This window comes from Chrysemys picta, chromosome 1 (assembly GCF_011386835.1).
Source record: "Chrysemys picta bellii isolate R12L10 chromosome 1, ASM1138683v2, whole genome shotgun sequence".
Lineage (NCBI taxonomy): Eukaryota > Metazoa > Chordata > Testudines > Emydidae > Chrysemys > Chrysemys picta.
This window is the reverse complement of record NC_088791.1, coordinates 155,134,252-155,147,627: the sequence shown is the minus strand read 5'-3', so window position 1 is coordinate 155,147,627 and position 13,376 is coordinate 155,134,252. Positions and strand designations below refer to the sequence as shown.

General features: G+C 42.8%; 1 protein-coding gene and 1 long non-coding RNA gene across 4 annotated transcripts in view; one reads left to right on the top strand and one right to left on the bottom strand.

Annotated features, from left to right (window-relative positions):
- The first annotated feature begins 118 nt into the window (after positions 1-118).
- Positions 119-13,264, top strand: LOC101934608 (uncharacterized). Its single transcript, XR_010594012.1, has 3 exons — positions 119-257; positions 492-613; positions 13,156-13,264. It is a non-coding gene; the product is annotated as an uncharacterized LOC101934608 (long non-coding RNA).
- ATG3 (autophagy related 3) overlaps positions 12,470-13,376 on the bottom strand; it is a 37,131-nt gene continuing 36,224 nt past the window's right edge. For 2 of the 3 annotated variants that reach the window (XM_005294523.5, XM_065573746.1), the window contains exon 12: positions 12,470-12,759. In XM_005294523.5, coding sequence (XP_005294580.1) covers positions 12,678-12,759 — 82 coding nt within the window. In that variant the 3' untranslated portion in view covers positions 12,470-12,677. Of the gene's footprint in view, positions 13,244-13,376 lie in introns of all 3 variants that reach the window. The other variant, XR_010594011.1, reaches the window with a different exon arrangement.

Below are 13,376 nucleotides of genomic sequence, written 5' to 3'. Positions count from 1 at the left end.
TACAGGGCACTGGAGGGGAACTTGTCCATGCTTCACTGTTCTATTCTCGGGCTCTCCCAGATGCATAGATTTTAAAGCCAGAAGGCACCATTATCATTATCCAGTCTGACTGCCTACAAGACAAAGGCCATAGGACTTGCCTGAATTAACTCCTGCTTCAAGTCCAACAGCTATGGTTGAATGAGAGCACATCCTTTAGAAAAACATGCAATCCTGATTTAAAGATTTCTAGTAACAGAGACTCCAACACATCTCTAGTAAGTTGTTCTTGTGGTTAATTACCTTCATTTAAAATGTGCATCTTGTTTTCAGTCTAAAAATATCTAGCTTCAACTTCTAGTCATTGGATTTTGTAATGCCTTTTTCTGGTAGATTAAAGAGCTGTCTATGTTCAGAAATTTCTTCTCCATGTAGGTACCTGTAGGATTTGTTATACCTTTGTCTGTTAGATCGAAGAGCACTCCATTATCAAATTTTTGTTCCCCATATAGGTTCTTCCAGGTCACTGACAAAAATGTTAAAACAGAAGAATCGATCCCTGTGGGATTCCACCAGAGAAACACCCACTGGATGATGATTCCTCACATTTACAATTTCATTTTGAGAGCTATCAGTGAGCTATGTTTTAATCCATTTAATGTGTTGCATGTTCATTTTGTATCATTCTAGTTTCTGAACAAATTAAAATACCACGTCAAGTGCCTTACAGAAGTCTAAGTATGTTACATTGACACTACTACTTTTAACTAAACTTGTAACCTCATCCAAAAAGATATCCAGTGAGAAAACAGATTTTGTCACCTATAAACCCATGTTGATTGTCATTAATTATATTATCCCTCATCAAGTCTGTAATCATCAAGTCCCATGTCAGTCGTTCTATTATTTTGCTCGAGATCCATGTCAGACTGACAGGCCTATAATTACTTGGTCATCCTATTTATGCTTTTTAAATACTAGCATAACATTAATTTTCTTCCCATCTTCTGGAACTTCCCAGTGTTCCAAGACTTATTCAAAATCAATAGTAGGGGGCCAGAGAGCTCCCCAGCCAGCTCTTAAGATTCTTGGATGAAAATTATCCAGACCTGCTGATTTAAAAATGGCTAACTTTAGTAGCTGTTGTTTAACATCTTCCTTAGTTACTGTTGGAATGGAAAGTATTTCATCACAATCATATGATATGAAAATACCATTTTACTTTCTTCCCCAAACATAGAACAGAACTATTTATCAAACACACATCTGCCTTTTCTGTGTAGTTATTGACAATGCCACTATTTCCTCAAGTAATGGACCAGTTATCGTTGTAGGATTTCTCTTGTTCCTAATGTATTTAAAAATTCCTATGGCAAGCAGAAATAAAGGACAGTAAGATTTCTTTGTGTTCTTTTGCTTCTTGTATTAAGTTTCTACCATTGCTAACTTGTGATTTATGTTAATTTCTATTAACTTCCCCTTTTTCCCATTTGTCATTATAACAAATGGAAAAAAGGGGAACTTGATTGCCATTAATATAATTTATATATAAAATTTTACAGCTGTTTTTACTTCTTCTCTCAGAGTCAGGCTGCTTTCTAATCAGCGTAGTCTTGCACCTAAACAGTGGCAGATTTAGAGAGTTAGTGGAGCCCGGTGTGCAGCTTCATTTTTGGGGGCCCCCCTCAGTATCGGTGGCCGGGAGCCCTGGGGCAGCTGCCCCTTTTGCCCCTACCCTTCGGCGGCGGCCCTGGGTGTGGGGGGGTCCTGCAGCACCCCCACATTTTATGTGGGGCTCTGCTGCTGCTCCGCGCCACTTATGTTAAAACATTGTTAGGAGCACAGAACTGCCTGGGCTCCTGGGGAGACAGGGAGATGCCCGAGCCTGGCCATGGGGGCTATAGCGTGGCTGTGGCAGTTAAGACGGAATTGCAGCCACCTGCTTTTCAAGTGCCCAGCAGAGATCAGAGTGCAGAGGCAGCAGCGTGCTCAGGTGGCTGCCGATGGACCCGTGCTCTCCCCCCCTTCAGGTGGGTGTTCAGCCCACAAAGGTCTCTGGCCACCCAGTGGGGCAGCAATGGAGCCCACAGAGCCTCGGATGTGGGGCAGCAGCTGGGACCCTGGAGGCAGTGCATGAACGGAGTCGCCATGGAGCTGGAGAAGGAGACAGGAGACACCAAGATCTTCATAGCTGAGGACAGCTTCAGGTATCCTGGGGCCTTGCGCTAGGCGGCCCCTGAAGGCGGTGGTGGGGAGCACGGCTTCATCGACGGCCACCTGAGCCGCCTCCATGCGCTGATCTCTGCTTGCCTCCCCTGGCTGCTGGGTCCTTGCAAAGCAGGTGGTTGCGATCCCCCTTAGCCGCCGCGGCCATGCTGCAGCCCCAGTAGCTGGGCTCGGGCACCTCCCTGTCTCTCCAGGAACCCAGGCGATTCTGTGCTCCTAACAATAGATTTTAATATCAGTGGTGCAGGGCAGCAGAGCCCGCAGAGCCTTGGGCGCGGGGCAGCAGCCAAGACCCTGGGCGGCAGCAGAGCCCTGCAAAAAATGAGAGGATACTGCAGCACCCCCGTACCCCTAGTCCCTGGGCCTATGTTTTGGGGCCCCCTGTTGTTGGGGGCTCCGTGCCACGGCACTGTATGTTTCAGGGTAAATCCGCTCCTGTAAGCAAATAGCAATTTTTAGTTATGTGATCAATTCCTCTCCATTGGTTAAGATGAAGTCTAATATAATGTTGGATGCTATACTTTTTGAGTTAGGAAACTGTCATAATTTTTAGACATTTAGGGGAACACGAGACCTCCAGTGTGTGTCATTCAAGCTGAAGTCCCTCATGAGCACACAGAGCTTTTTTCCCTTCACATTATAGATAGGTGGTCATCCTGTTCTCTAATGTGATTTGATGGTCTCTAGCAGACACCAGTTAATACTCCCATCTTGAGCTTTGTTGGTTAGACCATCGATCCATAAACATTCAAGATAATTTGCTTCCAAACGGTCACTGACTCTCTCCCCCTCTTTGCCCACTTAAACCTTCCTAAATACGTTATAACCACTGATTTTAATATTCCAATGGTGTGACTCACCCACCAGGTTTAATTAACACTAACCAGATCCAATTTTTTTCTCATAAATGAAGCAATTCCAATTTTTCTTGTTTATTATTCAGGCTCCTAGCGCTGGCGTATAAGCAATTGCAGAATTTCTTCTCTTCACGTCCCTTGATTACTCCCCCACCCCTCCTCCCAATTTTGTTCTGAGTGCTCATATCTTCCCCATTTGTTATTAGTTTAAATCCCCTAACTTCTGTAGCCAGCCTGTCTGAGGCGATTGGGTCCCATTCTACTGAAATGGAGGCCATCCAAATTGTACAGCCCCCTCCTTACATAGAGGATAGACCAATTTTCCACAAACTAAAACCCTCCACTAATTTACCTAGCCAACAGCTCACTTCCAATGTCTTCGGTCTTCCTTTGCTCCTGGGACAGGAACGACTTCAGAGAAGATCACTTGGACATTCCTCTCCTTCAGCATGCTTCCGAGTTCCCCGAAGTCCTCTATAAGCTGTGAGGTATCATGTGAAGTGGTGGTGTTAGTGCAGATATGCGGCATGACCAGTGGATTCTTATCCTTGGCCACCAACTTCAGAAACCTAATCTGATGGTATCTCGTTTGCAAATTCAGATTAGGCCTGAATAAAGACTGGGAGTGGTTGGGTCATTACAAAACCTAAACTTAATTTCCCCAATACTAATTTCTCCCTACTGTTACTCACACCTTCTTGTCAACTGTCTGTAATGAGCCTCTCTCTTACCACTTGAAACATTATTTTTCCTCCTTTGGTATCCTGCTGTTAATTGATTTATCTTGTTAGACTGACCTAACACTTGGTAAAGCACTCCCATCTTTTCATGTATTTATACCTGCTCCTGTATTTTTCTAGCCCACGAAAGCTTCATAGAATCATAGAAGGGACCTCAGGAGGTCATCTAGTCCAACCCCTGCTCAAAGCAGGACCAATCCCCAACTAAATCCTCAAATCCCTAAATGGCCCCCCTCAAGGATTGAACTTACAACCCTCGGTTTAGCAGGCCAATGCTCAAACCACTAAGCTATCCCTCCCAGTCTTGTTAGTCTCTAAGGTGCAGACTAACATGGCTACCACTGAAACCTGTAAAATTAGAGTAGAAGACAAATTCTGCGCCCTAAAAAGTTTATATTCTAAATGAGCTAAGGGAAAACGTAGGAGAACAGTTCAGGAAAGGGATATCCATGTTTGTGCCACACCTGAAGAGATTCCTGTAATAAATTATAACAAGCCTCCATTGCACCGCCAAATTAGGTAAGCAAGCCTGGAAGAGAAAGAATTGTAGAATAGTTATTAAACTGCCTTAAGACAAAAAGAATTGAGAAAAAAATAAAAACAATTTAAAACATGCGTCCAGCAAACATTTCCCGAGGGAGACTTTTTTGGGCAAATAAAGGAGTTAATTATTTAGCTGCAGCAAGATTTTGAACATAGGTATGAGAGAGAGAGAGAGAGAGAGAGAGAGACTGACTGACTTACCAGGCCCAGTGGATGCATTTCAAAACTGGGAGTGGTGAAACAATCAGATAGGTATAACCATTTCTACAGAAAGGCATTAAAAACAAGAGAGGTCTGCAGGTTCTTTTACTAGAAAGGGGTTTGAGTGTGGTTTACCTATTTGATAACCATGTGGCCCAGTGGGTAGAGCACTGCCATGGAACTTAACCAATGTGGGTGCTAGTCCTTGCTCTGCTAGGTGACCGTAGGAAAGTCACATCCACTCTTGGTGCCTTGGTTTCCCCATCTATAAAATTAGGAGGATGAACCTGAACTCCTTTGGAAAGTGCTTTGAGATCTACTGATGACAAACCTGCACCTAGAATCATAGGGTTAGAAGGGACCGCAAGGATCCTCTAGTCTAACCCCCTGCCAAGATGCAGGATTTGAGTCTAAACCATCAAGACAGATGGCGATCCAGCCTCCTTTTGAAAACCCCCAGTGAAAAAGCTTCCATGACCTCCTGAGGCAGTCTGTTCCATCGTCCTACTGTTCTTCCAGTTAGGAAGTTTCTCCTGAGATTTAATCTAAATCTGCTGTGCTGTGGTTTGAATCCACTGCCTCTTGTCCTGCTCCCTGTGGCAAAAAGAGAACTTCTCCATCTTTCTTATGGCAGCCTTTCAAGTATCTGAAGACCACTATCATGTCCACCCTTAATCGCCTTTTTTCCAAACTAAACCTTTTGCAGTCATTTACATTGGTGCAAAGCGTGAACAAATTAGAAGAGTAGCATTTCACACACTTGGCCCTGGTGTAAAAGGGTCCACAAAGTACAGTGCAGTGTAGAATTAGGCCCCAAAGCATTTATGTGCTCAAAATCTGTATAATTCCCCAAAAGAAAAGAAGTCATAGAAATCCACCACCGTGCTGTTCTGAGAGAGTAGCCAATGCCCTCACGCTCACATGCCAAGCCAGTTGATAGGCAGACTCAACTAGATGTGGTCTCAATCTCTGATGGAAAAGGTAGTAGTCATGAAGGGTAAGAAAAACCAAAATAGTACAGCAGTTAACATCCACACTGTCAAGATCATCCAAGGGAAGAGACACACCTAAAGCAGCTTGCAATTAAGGTAATGTGTATTATCTGAGATACACCCTTTTGTAAATGGTGGGCTGATTATCAAAAAATACGCTCTAGTTTTGCAACTTCATTTCTGACATACATACCAAGTACAATGTTTTGTGACCAAACTAACTTTTGGTCTTCTCATTCAATTTCACAAGCTGAGCCCAAGGGACTTGTATTCCTAGATAAAAATTTGTGTGTTGAATTTTACTTACATAATTACTGGCAGATAGAACATGTATGGGTACAGCAGGGAATGACTGCCTTAGTATGCTATTGGTCTAATGAGACATTTATAAGATAGATCTTTTCCTGTATGACTGACAGCAAGGCTTTCTAGTTTCTACAGTCATCGATTAGATTAAGTTGCTTGCTGTGGACCAATAGATATTTAAAAAAAAAGTTTCATTCCAAGGCAGTATTATAAGGTCAAAGTTAAGAATCCCCACCTAAAAAAAAGTTACAAGAATATTTGTAATACACCTCTACCCCGATATAACATGACCTGATATAACACGAATTCGGATATAACGCGGTAAAGCAGTGCTCGGGGGAGGGGGGGGAAGAGGCAGAGCTGCGCACTTCGGCGGATCAAAGCAAGTTCAATATAAGGCGGTTTGACCTATAAACGTGGAAAGATTTTTTGGCTCCTGAGGACTGCGTTATATAGGGATAGAAGTGTTGTTAAGTTACTGATATACTCTTACCTGTGGCTAATGAAGGCGGTGTGTGTGTGTGTGTGCGCGCCTTTTTTCCCCCTTTACATTTTTGAAATGTTTGATATACATTAAAAGCTAGTGTGCCACCCAGTGTAGGAGCTCTCTATGGTTTTAAGCATTCCAGCTTCTGCAAGGCAGCTTTCCTACTTCATTCCTGAATTCCTAGGGTGAAATGCTGACTCTGCTGAAGTCAGGGACAACTCCAATTGACTTCAATGTAGTCAGGATTTCACCACTGGTCTCCCTCAGTTTTAGCTCTCTGTGGAGCATATGCAGAACTTAGTAGATGGGCAAGACACCAGAGGCCCAATGCAGATGCTAATACAATCCACAGCAGCACCTATGGAATTTAAAACACATGCAGGGAGGCAAAACTGACATGAGAATAGGAATCAAGACATTTTATAAAGCAGGAGGCAGATGACTTAGGAAAGACAGGTATAGTCATAGGAGCTTCAAGATGAACCATAGACAAAGAGAGCTCCTATAACTTGGCTCCTTCATAGCCTCTCTGAGATGAAGGCAGGAGCCTATAGGAGTTCCAGAGATCAGATTCTCATAGGGGCATGGAAAGCTACCATTGAAATGCCTGTGTTAGAATCGGCTGATGGCAGTAGCTCAATTTCCTCTCTCTTCCATACATGTATCCTAATGGACATCTTTTACAAAGAGCAACAAAATAATTGTGTTGATGGAAGTCATTGACTAACTTCAGCATCACTGTTTCTCAACTTTCCTGCTGGCATCAAACTACATGTTCCTCTTGTATACTTGTGAAAATTCTGTTGCCTGGCTCTTGCTGGTGGCTGATTCTGCCACTTACATCCAGGCCCAGAAGAATGGGATCATTGTCAGCCTCTAGCGTACCTGGGGAAGGTGCAGGTGAAGATTTTGCTGCCACCTAACTCCCCATTGCAGGCTGCTGAAGATTATACCATCATCTTCCCTGCAGAGGAAGGCATTTAAAGATTCTGCCACTGCAGAAAAACAGCAGCATCAGCAGCTGGCTGCTTCTAGGGTATCACCCTACTAAGACAAGGCTACTGCTGTCCCAGATGACAGACATTTCTTTCTCTTTCCAAATGTAGCAGCAGGGTCTTTCCAGGAATCTTCTCACAAATGCTTCAGGAGATACCCCTCTCAGGGAACTCTAGTGCCTGAGGGAAGGTGACATGGCTTAAATAGTGGGGACAGAGGAATTTTGACAGTTTCAGATGGTATTATGCTTGACTTACGTGACAAATATTTGAAGAGGGTGAAGGAGGACTGAAAAGACCAGGGAGAGCAACAACAGAATTCAGAATGATAGTAGTTTGAGAGGATAGAGACTACAGCATTGGACAAGTATAGCCTCTGTCTGCCAGGGGGTATCCACTAACTGTACTTCCCTCAAATCCATAAGCCATAATTAATGTTTTCACCTAGGATTTAATTTGGAACAGCTGTTTAATCAATTATTGCAACTAGGGGTATCTCAGGCACATAGCATTGTTTCAATGTTTGGGTGAGTACGAGAGTACTCATAGGTGAATTTAACAATTGTTGGGCCCAGCTTCATGCAGTTGCAACTTTGAACATCACTTCCGATGAGCAGTTAGGAAAGAAACAGGTAGGTATTTCAATCCAGGAAAGAATAGAAAAGGAACACAAGCACAACCAGAGCAAAATTCACTTACAAATAATGGTGGAAGTTTATGGACTACTGGTGGGCATGACTACTAACCCAATCTACTAGGGGATAGAGAACCACATTAAAAAGCCAGTTAACATTTTGAAATATTAGAATGGAAAATAAGCTTTTTAAAACAAAAGCTTAAGGCACTGAGTTTGTTCTTCATAGAATATCAGGGTTGGAAGGGACCTCAGGAGGTCATTTAGCCCTGCTCAAAGCAGGACCAATCCCTAACTAAATCATCCCAGCCAGGGCTTTGTCAAGCATGACCTTAAAAGCCTCTAAGGAAGGAGAATCCACCACCTCCCTAGGTAACTCATTCCAGTGCTTCACCACCGTCCTCCCCCACTGCAACTTGAGACCATTACTCCTTGTTCTGTCATCTGGTACCACTGAGAACAGTCTAGATCCATCCTCTTTGGAACCCCCTTTCAGGTAGTTGAAAGCAGCTATCAAATCCTCCCTCATACTCTCTTCTGCAGACTAAATAATCCCAGTTCCCTCAGCCTCTCCTCATAAGCCATGTGCTCCAGCCCCCTAATCATTTTTGTTGCCCTCTGCTGGACTCTTTCCAATGTTTCCACATCCTTCTTGTAGTGTGGGGCCCAAAACTGGACACAGTACTCCTGATGAGGCCTCACCAATGCCAAATGGACGTGATCATTCCCCTCTCTCGATCTGCTGGCAATGCTCCTACTTATACAGCCCAAAATGCCGTTAGCCTTCCTGGCAACAAGGGCACACTGTTGACTCATATCCAGTTTCTCATCCACTGTAAACCCTAGGTCTTTTTCTGCAGAACTGCTTCCTAGCCATTCGGTCCCCAGTCTGTAACAGTGCATGGGATTCTTCCGTCCTAAGTGCAGGACTCTGCACTTGTCCTTCTTGAACCTCATCAGGTTTCTTTTGGCCCAATCCTCTAATTTGTCTAGGTCCCTCTGTATCCTATCCCTACCCTACCCTCCAGCGTATCTACCACTCCTCCCAGTTTAAAGTGTCATCTGCAAACTTGCTGAGAGTGCAGTCCATGCCATCCTCCAGATCATTAATGAAGATATTGAACAAAACCGGCCCCAGGACCAACCCATGGGGCACTCCACTTGATCCTGGCGGCCAACTAGACATGGAGCCATTGATCACTACCCATTGAGCCTGACGATCTAGCCAGCTTTCTATCCACCTTATAGTCCATTCATGCAGCCCATACTTCTTTAACTTGGTGGCAAGAATACTGTGGGAGACCGTATCAAAAGCTTTGCTAAAGTCAAGGAATAACACATCCACTGCTTCTCCCTCATCCACAAAGCCACTTATGTCATCATAGAAGGCAATTAGGTTAGTCAGGCATGACTTGCCCTTGATGAAGCCATGCTGACTGTTCCTGATCACTTTCCTCTCCTCTAAGTGCTTCAAAATCAATTCCTTGAGAATCTGTTCCATGATTTTTCCAGGGACTGAGGTGAGTTTGGCTGGCCTGTAGTTCCCTGGATCCTCCTCCTTCCCTTTTCTAAAGATGGGCACTACATTAGCCTTTTTCCAGTCATCTGGGACCTCCCCCGATTGCCATGAGTTTTCAAAGATAATGGTCAATGGCTCTGCAATTACATCCGCCAACTCTTTTAGCACCCTCGGATGCAGCGCATCTGGCCCCATGGACTTGTGCTCGTCCAGCTTTTCTAAATAGTCCTGAACCACTTCTTTCTCCACAGAGGGCTGGTCGCCTCCTCCCCCATACAGTGCTGCCAAGGGCAGTAGTCTGGAAGCTGACCTTGTTTGTGAAGACAGAGGCAAAAAAAATCATTGAGTACATAAGCTTTTTCCACATCCTCTGTCAGTAGGTTGCCTCCCCCATTCAGTAAGGGGCCCACACTTTCCTTGACCTTCTTCTTGTTGCTAACATCCCTGTAGAAACCCTTTTTGTTACTCTTAACATCCCTTGCTAGCTGCAACTCCAAGTGTGATTTGGCCTTCCTGATTTCACTCCTGCATGCCTGAGCAATATTTTTATACTCCTCTCTGTTCATTTGTCCAATCTTCCAATTCTTGTAAGCTTCTTTTTTGTGTTTAAGATCAGCAAGGTTTTCCACTGTTAAGCCAAGCTGGTCGCCTGCAATATTTACTATTCTTTCTACACATCGGGATGGTTTGTTCCTGCAACCTCAATAAGGATTCCTTAAAATACCACCAGCACTCCTTGTACCTTCAAGATTAATCTGGAGGTCAAGAGAAAACACACCAAGTTAGGAATGAGAGTATGTATCTCGCAAATAGGCTTTCTTGCCCACCATCTCAACACTATGCTTTAACAACATTTCATATAAGCTATCTTTGCTGGTTCTAGGACTAGCTATTTTTGTTTGTGGTGCAGTACAAAGAGTTAAAACTTAGACAGAATTATCAACTTTTTATCAATATATTAGAAGCAAGAGGAAGACCAAAGACAGGGTAGGCCCATTGCTCAGTGAGGAGGGAGAAACAGTAACAGGAAACTTGGAAATGGCAGAGATGCTTAATGACTTCTTTGTTTCGGTCTTCACAGAGAAGTCTGAAGGAATGCCTAACCTAGTGAATGCTAATGGGAAGGGGGTAGGTTTAGCAGATAAAATACAAAAAGAACAAGTTAAAAATCACTTAGAAAAGTTAGATGCCTGCAAGTCACCAGGGCCTGATGAAATGCATCCTAGAATACTGAAGGAGCCCATAGAGGAGGTATCTGAGCCTCTAGCTATTATCTTTGGAAAATCATGGGAGACGGGAGAGATTCCAGAAGACTGGAAAAGGGCAAATATAGTGCCCATCTATAAAAAGGGAAATAAGGACAACCCAGGAAACTACAGACCAGTTAGTTTAACTTCTGTGCCAGGGAAGATAATGGAGCAAGTAATTAAGGAAATCATCTGCAAACACTTGGAAGGTGGTAAGGTGATAGGGAATAGCCAGCATGGATTTGTAAAGAACAAATCGTGTCAAACCAATCTGATAGCTTTCTTCGATAGGATAACGAGCCTTGTGGATAAGGGTGAAGCTGTGGATGGGGTATACCTAGACTTTAGTAAGGCATTTGATACAGTCTCGCATAATATTCTTATCGATAAACTAGGCAAATACAATTTAGATGGGGCGACTATAAGGTGGGTGCATAACTGGCTGGATAACTGTACTCAGTTATTAATGGTTCCCAATCCTGCTGGAAAGGCATAATAAGTGGGGTTCCGCAGGGGTCTGTTTTGGGACTGGCTCTGTTCAATATCTTCATTAATGACTTAGATATTGGCATAGAAAGTACGCTTATTAAGTTTGCGGATGATACCAAACTGGGAGGGATTGCAACTGCTTTGGAGGACAGGGTCATAATTCAAAATGATCTGGACAAATTGGAGACATGGTCTGAGGTAAACAGGATGAAATTTAACAAAGACAAATGCAAAGTGCTCCACTTAGGAAGGAACAATCAGTTTCACACATACAGAATGGGAATAGACTGTCTAGGAAGGAGTACGGCAGAAAAGGATCTAGGGGTTATGGTGGACCACAAGCTAAATACGAGTCAACAGTGTGATGCTGTTGCAAAAAAAAACAAAAAAAAAACCAAACATGATTCTGGGATGTATTAACAGGTGTGTTGTGAGCAGACACGAGAAGTCATTCTTCCGCTCTACTCTGCGCTGGTTAGACTTCAAATGGAGTATTGTGTCCAGTTCTGGACACCGCATTTCAAGAAAGATGTGGAGAAATTGGAGAGGGTCCAGAGAAGAGCAACAAGAATGATTAAAGGTCTTGAACATGACCTATGAAGGAAGGCTGAAAGAATTGGGTTTGTTTAGTTTGGAAAAGAGAAGCCTGAGAGGGGACACAATAGCATAGATACCTTTTAGGTGTCATAAGGAGGAGAGAGAAAACTTGTTCTATCCTTAGAGGCTAAGGTGAACAAGAAGCACTGGGCTTAAACTGCAGCAAGGGAGGGTTTAGGTTGGACATTAGGAAAAAGTTCCTGTCAGGGTGGTTAAACACTGGAATAAACTGCCTTGGGAGGTTGTGGAATCTCCATCTCTGGAGATATTTAAGAGTAGGTTAGATAAATGTCTATCAGGGATGGTCTAGACAGTATTTGGTCCTGCCATGAGGGCAGGGGACTGGACTCTATGACCTCTCGAGGTCCCTTCCAGTCCTAGAATCTATGAAGCACTTCCTTTTCTCCTTCATCTTCTCAGAAAGGCACTCAAGCAAATCACCACAAGTTTCACCATGTAGTTTAAAAAAACATGTGAACTGGAAGTTATTTGAAAAATAAAAAGCATTTTATTACTGAAGCCAAAAGAATCAAGCTTAGACTCATACCGGAAAGCAAAGTTTTAACCTTTGATATGAAAGAGCTACTAGCTATAAGTAAAAAAGGTGCTTAAGGACTAACTAGATTAATATGTGTAAATAAAAACCTATACTGCAAGTACAGGAATGAAAAGTGGTTTATTTTACACACAGATCTTCATTAAAAAGTAAGGCTGATAGTGGAACTTTTTATTTTGATGCATAAACTTGATAAAAGTTGAATGTTACAGAAACGGTGTACAATGCTGAACAAACAAGTCACATGTATAGGGTTTTTTTTAAAAAAAATCAGAACCAGTAATTAGCATAGACATTTGTGATTTCTAGTTACATTGTAAAGTGTCTTGTGTAGTCATATTCTATTGTTGGAATGACCGCTTGTACAAATTTCAAGAAAATAAGAAGGTACCTGAATCTCTAGTTAAGGTAAACAGAGTAAAAAAGAGTAATTAAATACTTTATATCCAAGAAAACTAGGTGAAATCATGTCTTTTGTAAGTGGCCTGAATCATATTAGTATTTCATTAGGTAGGAAAAGTACAGCTTAGAAAGTCTAAAGGGGATAAGAAAACAATACAATAATATAGTGAAGAGTGGCACTTCTCAAAACTTATGATCTGAATGATCAGGTATTATTTCAAGTTTAATAAATTCACTTATTTTTAAAAACAACTTTACCCTGCTAACACTAAGCCAGTTTTGCATGAAATACTTTGTGTGTACATTGAATTGCTTTCAACGGTTTACCTTCCAGTTTAACTTGCTTTAGACATATGTTACCCCACATAATCTGTCCCATCCACAGGTAGCTGATATGAAGCAGACTCTACAGTTTATCAAGTATCAGAGGTGTAGCCGTGTTAGTCTGAATCTGTAAAAAGCAACAGAGGGTCCTGTGGCACCTTTGAGACTAAACAGAAGTATTGGGAGCATAAGCTTTCGTGGGTAAGAACCTCACTTCTTCAGATGCAAGACTTGCATCACTTGCATCTGAAGAAGTGAGGTTCTTACCCACGAAAGCTTACT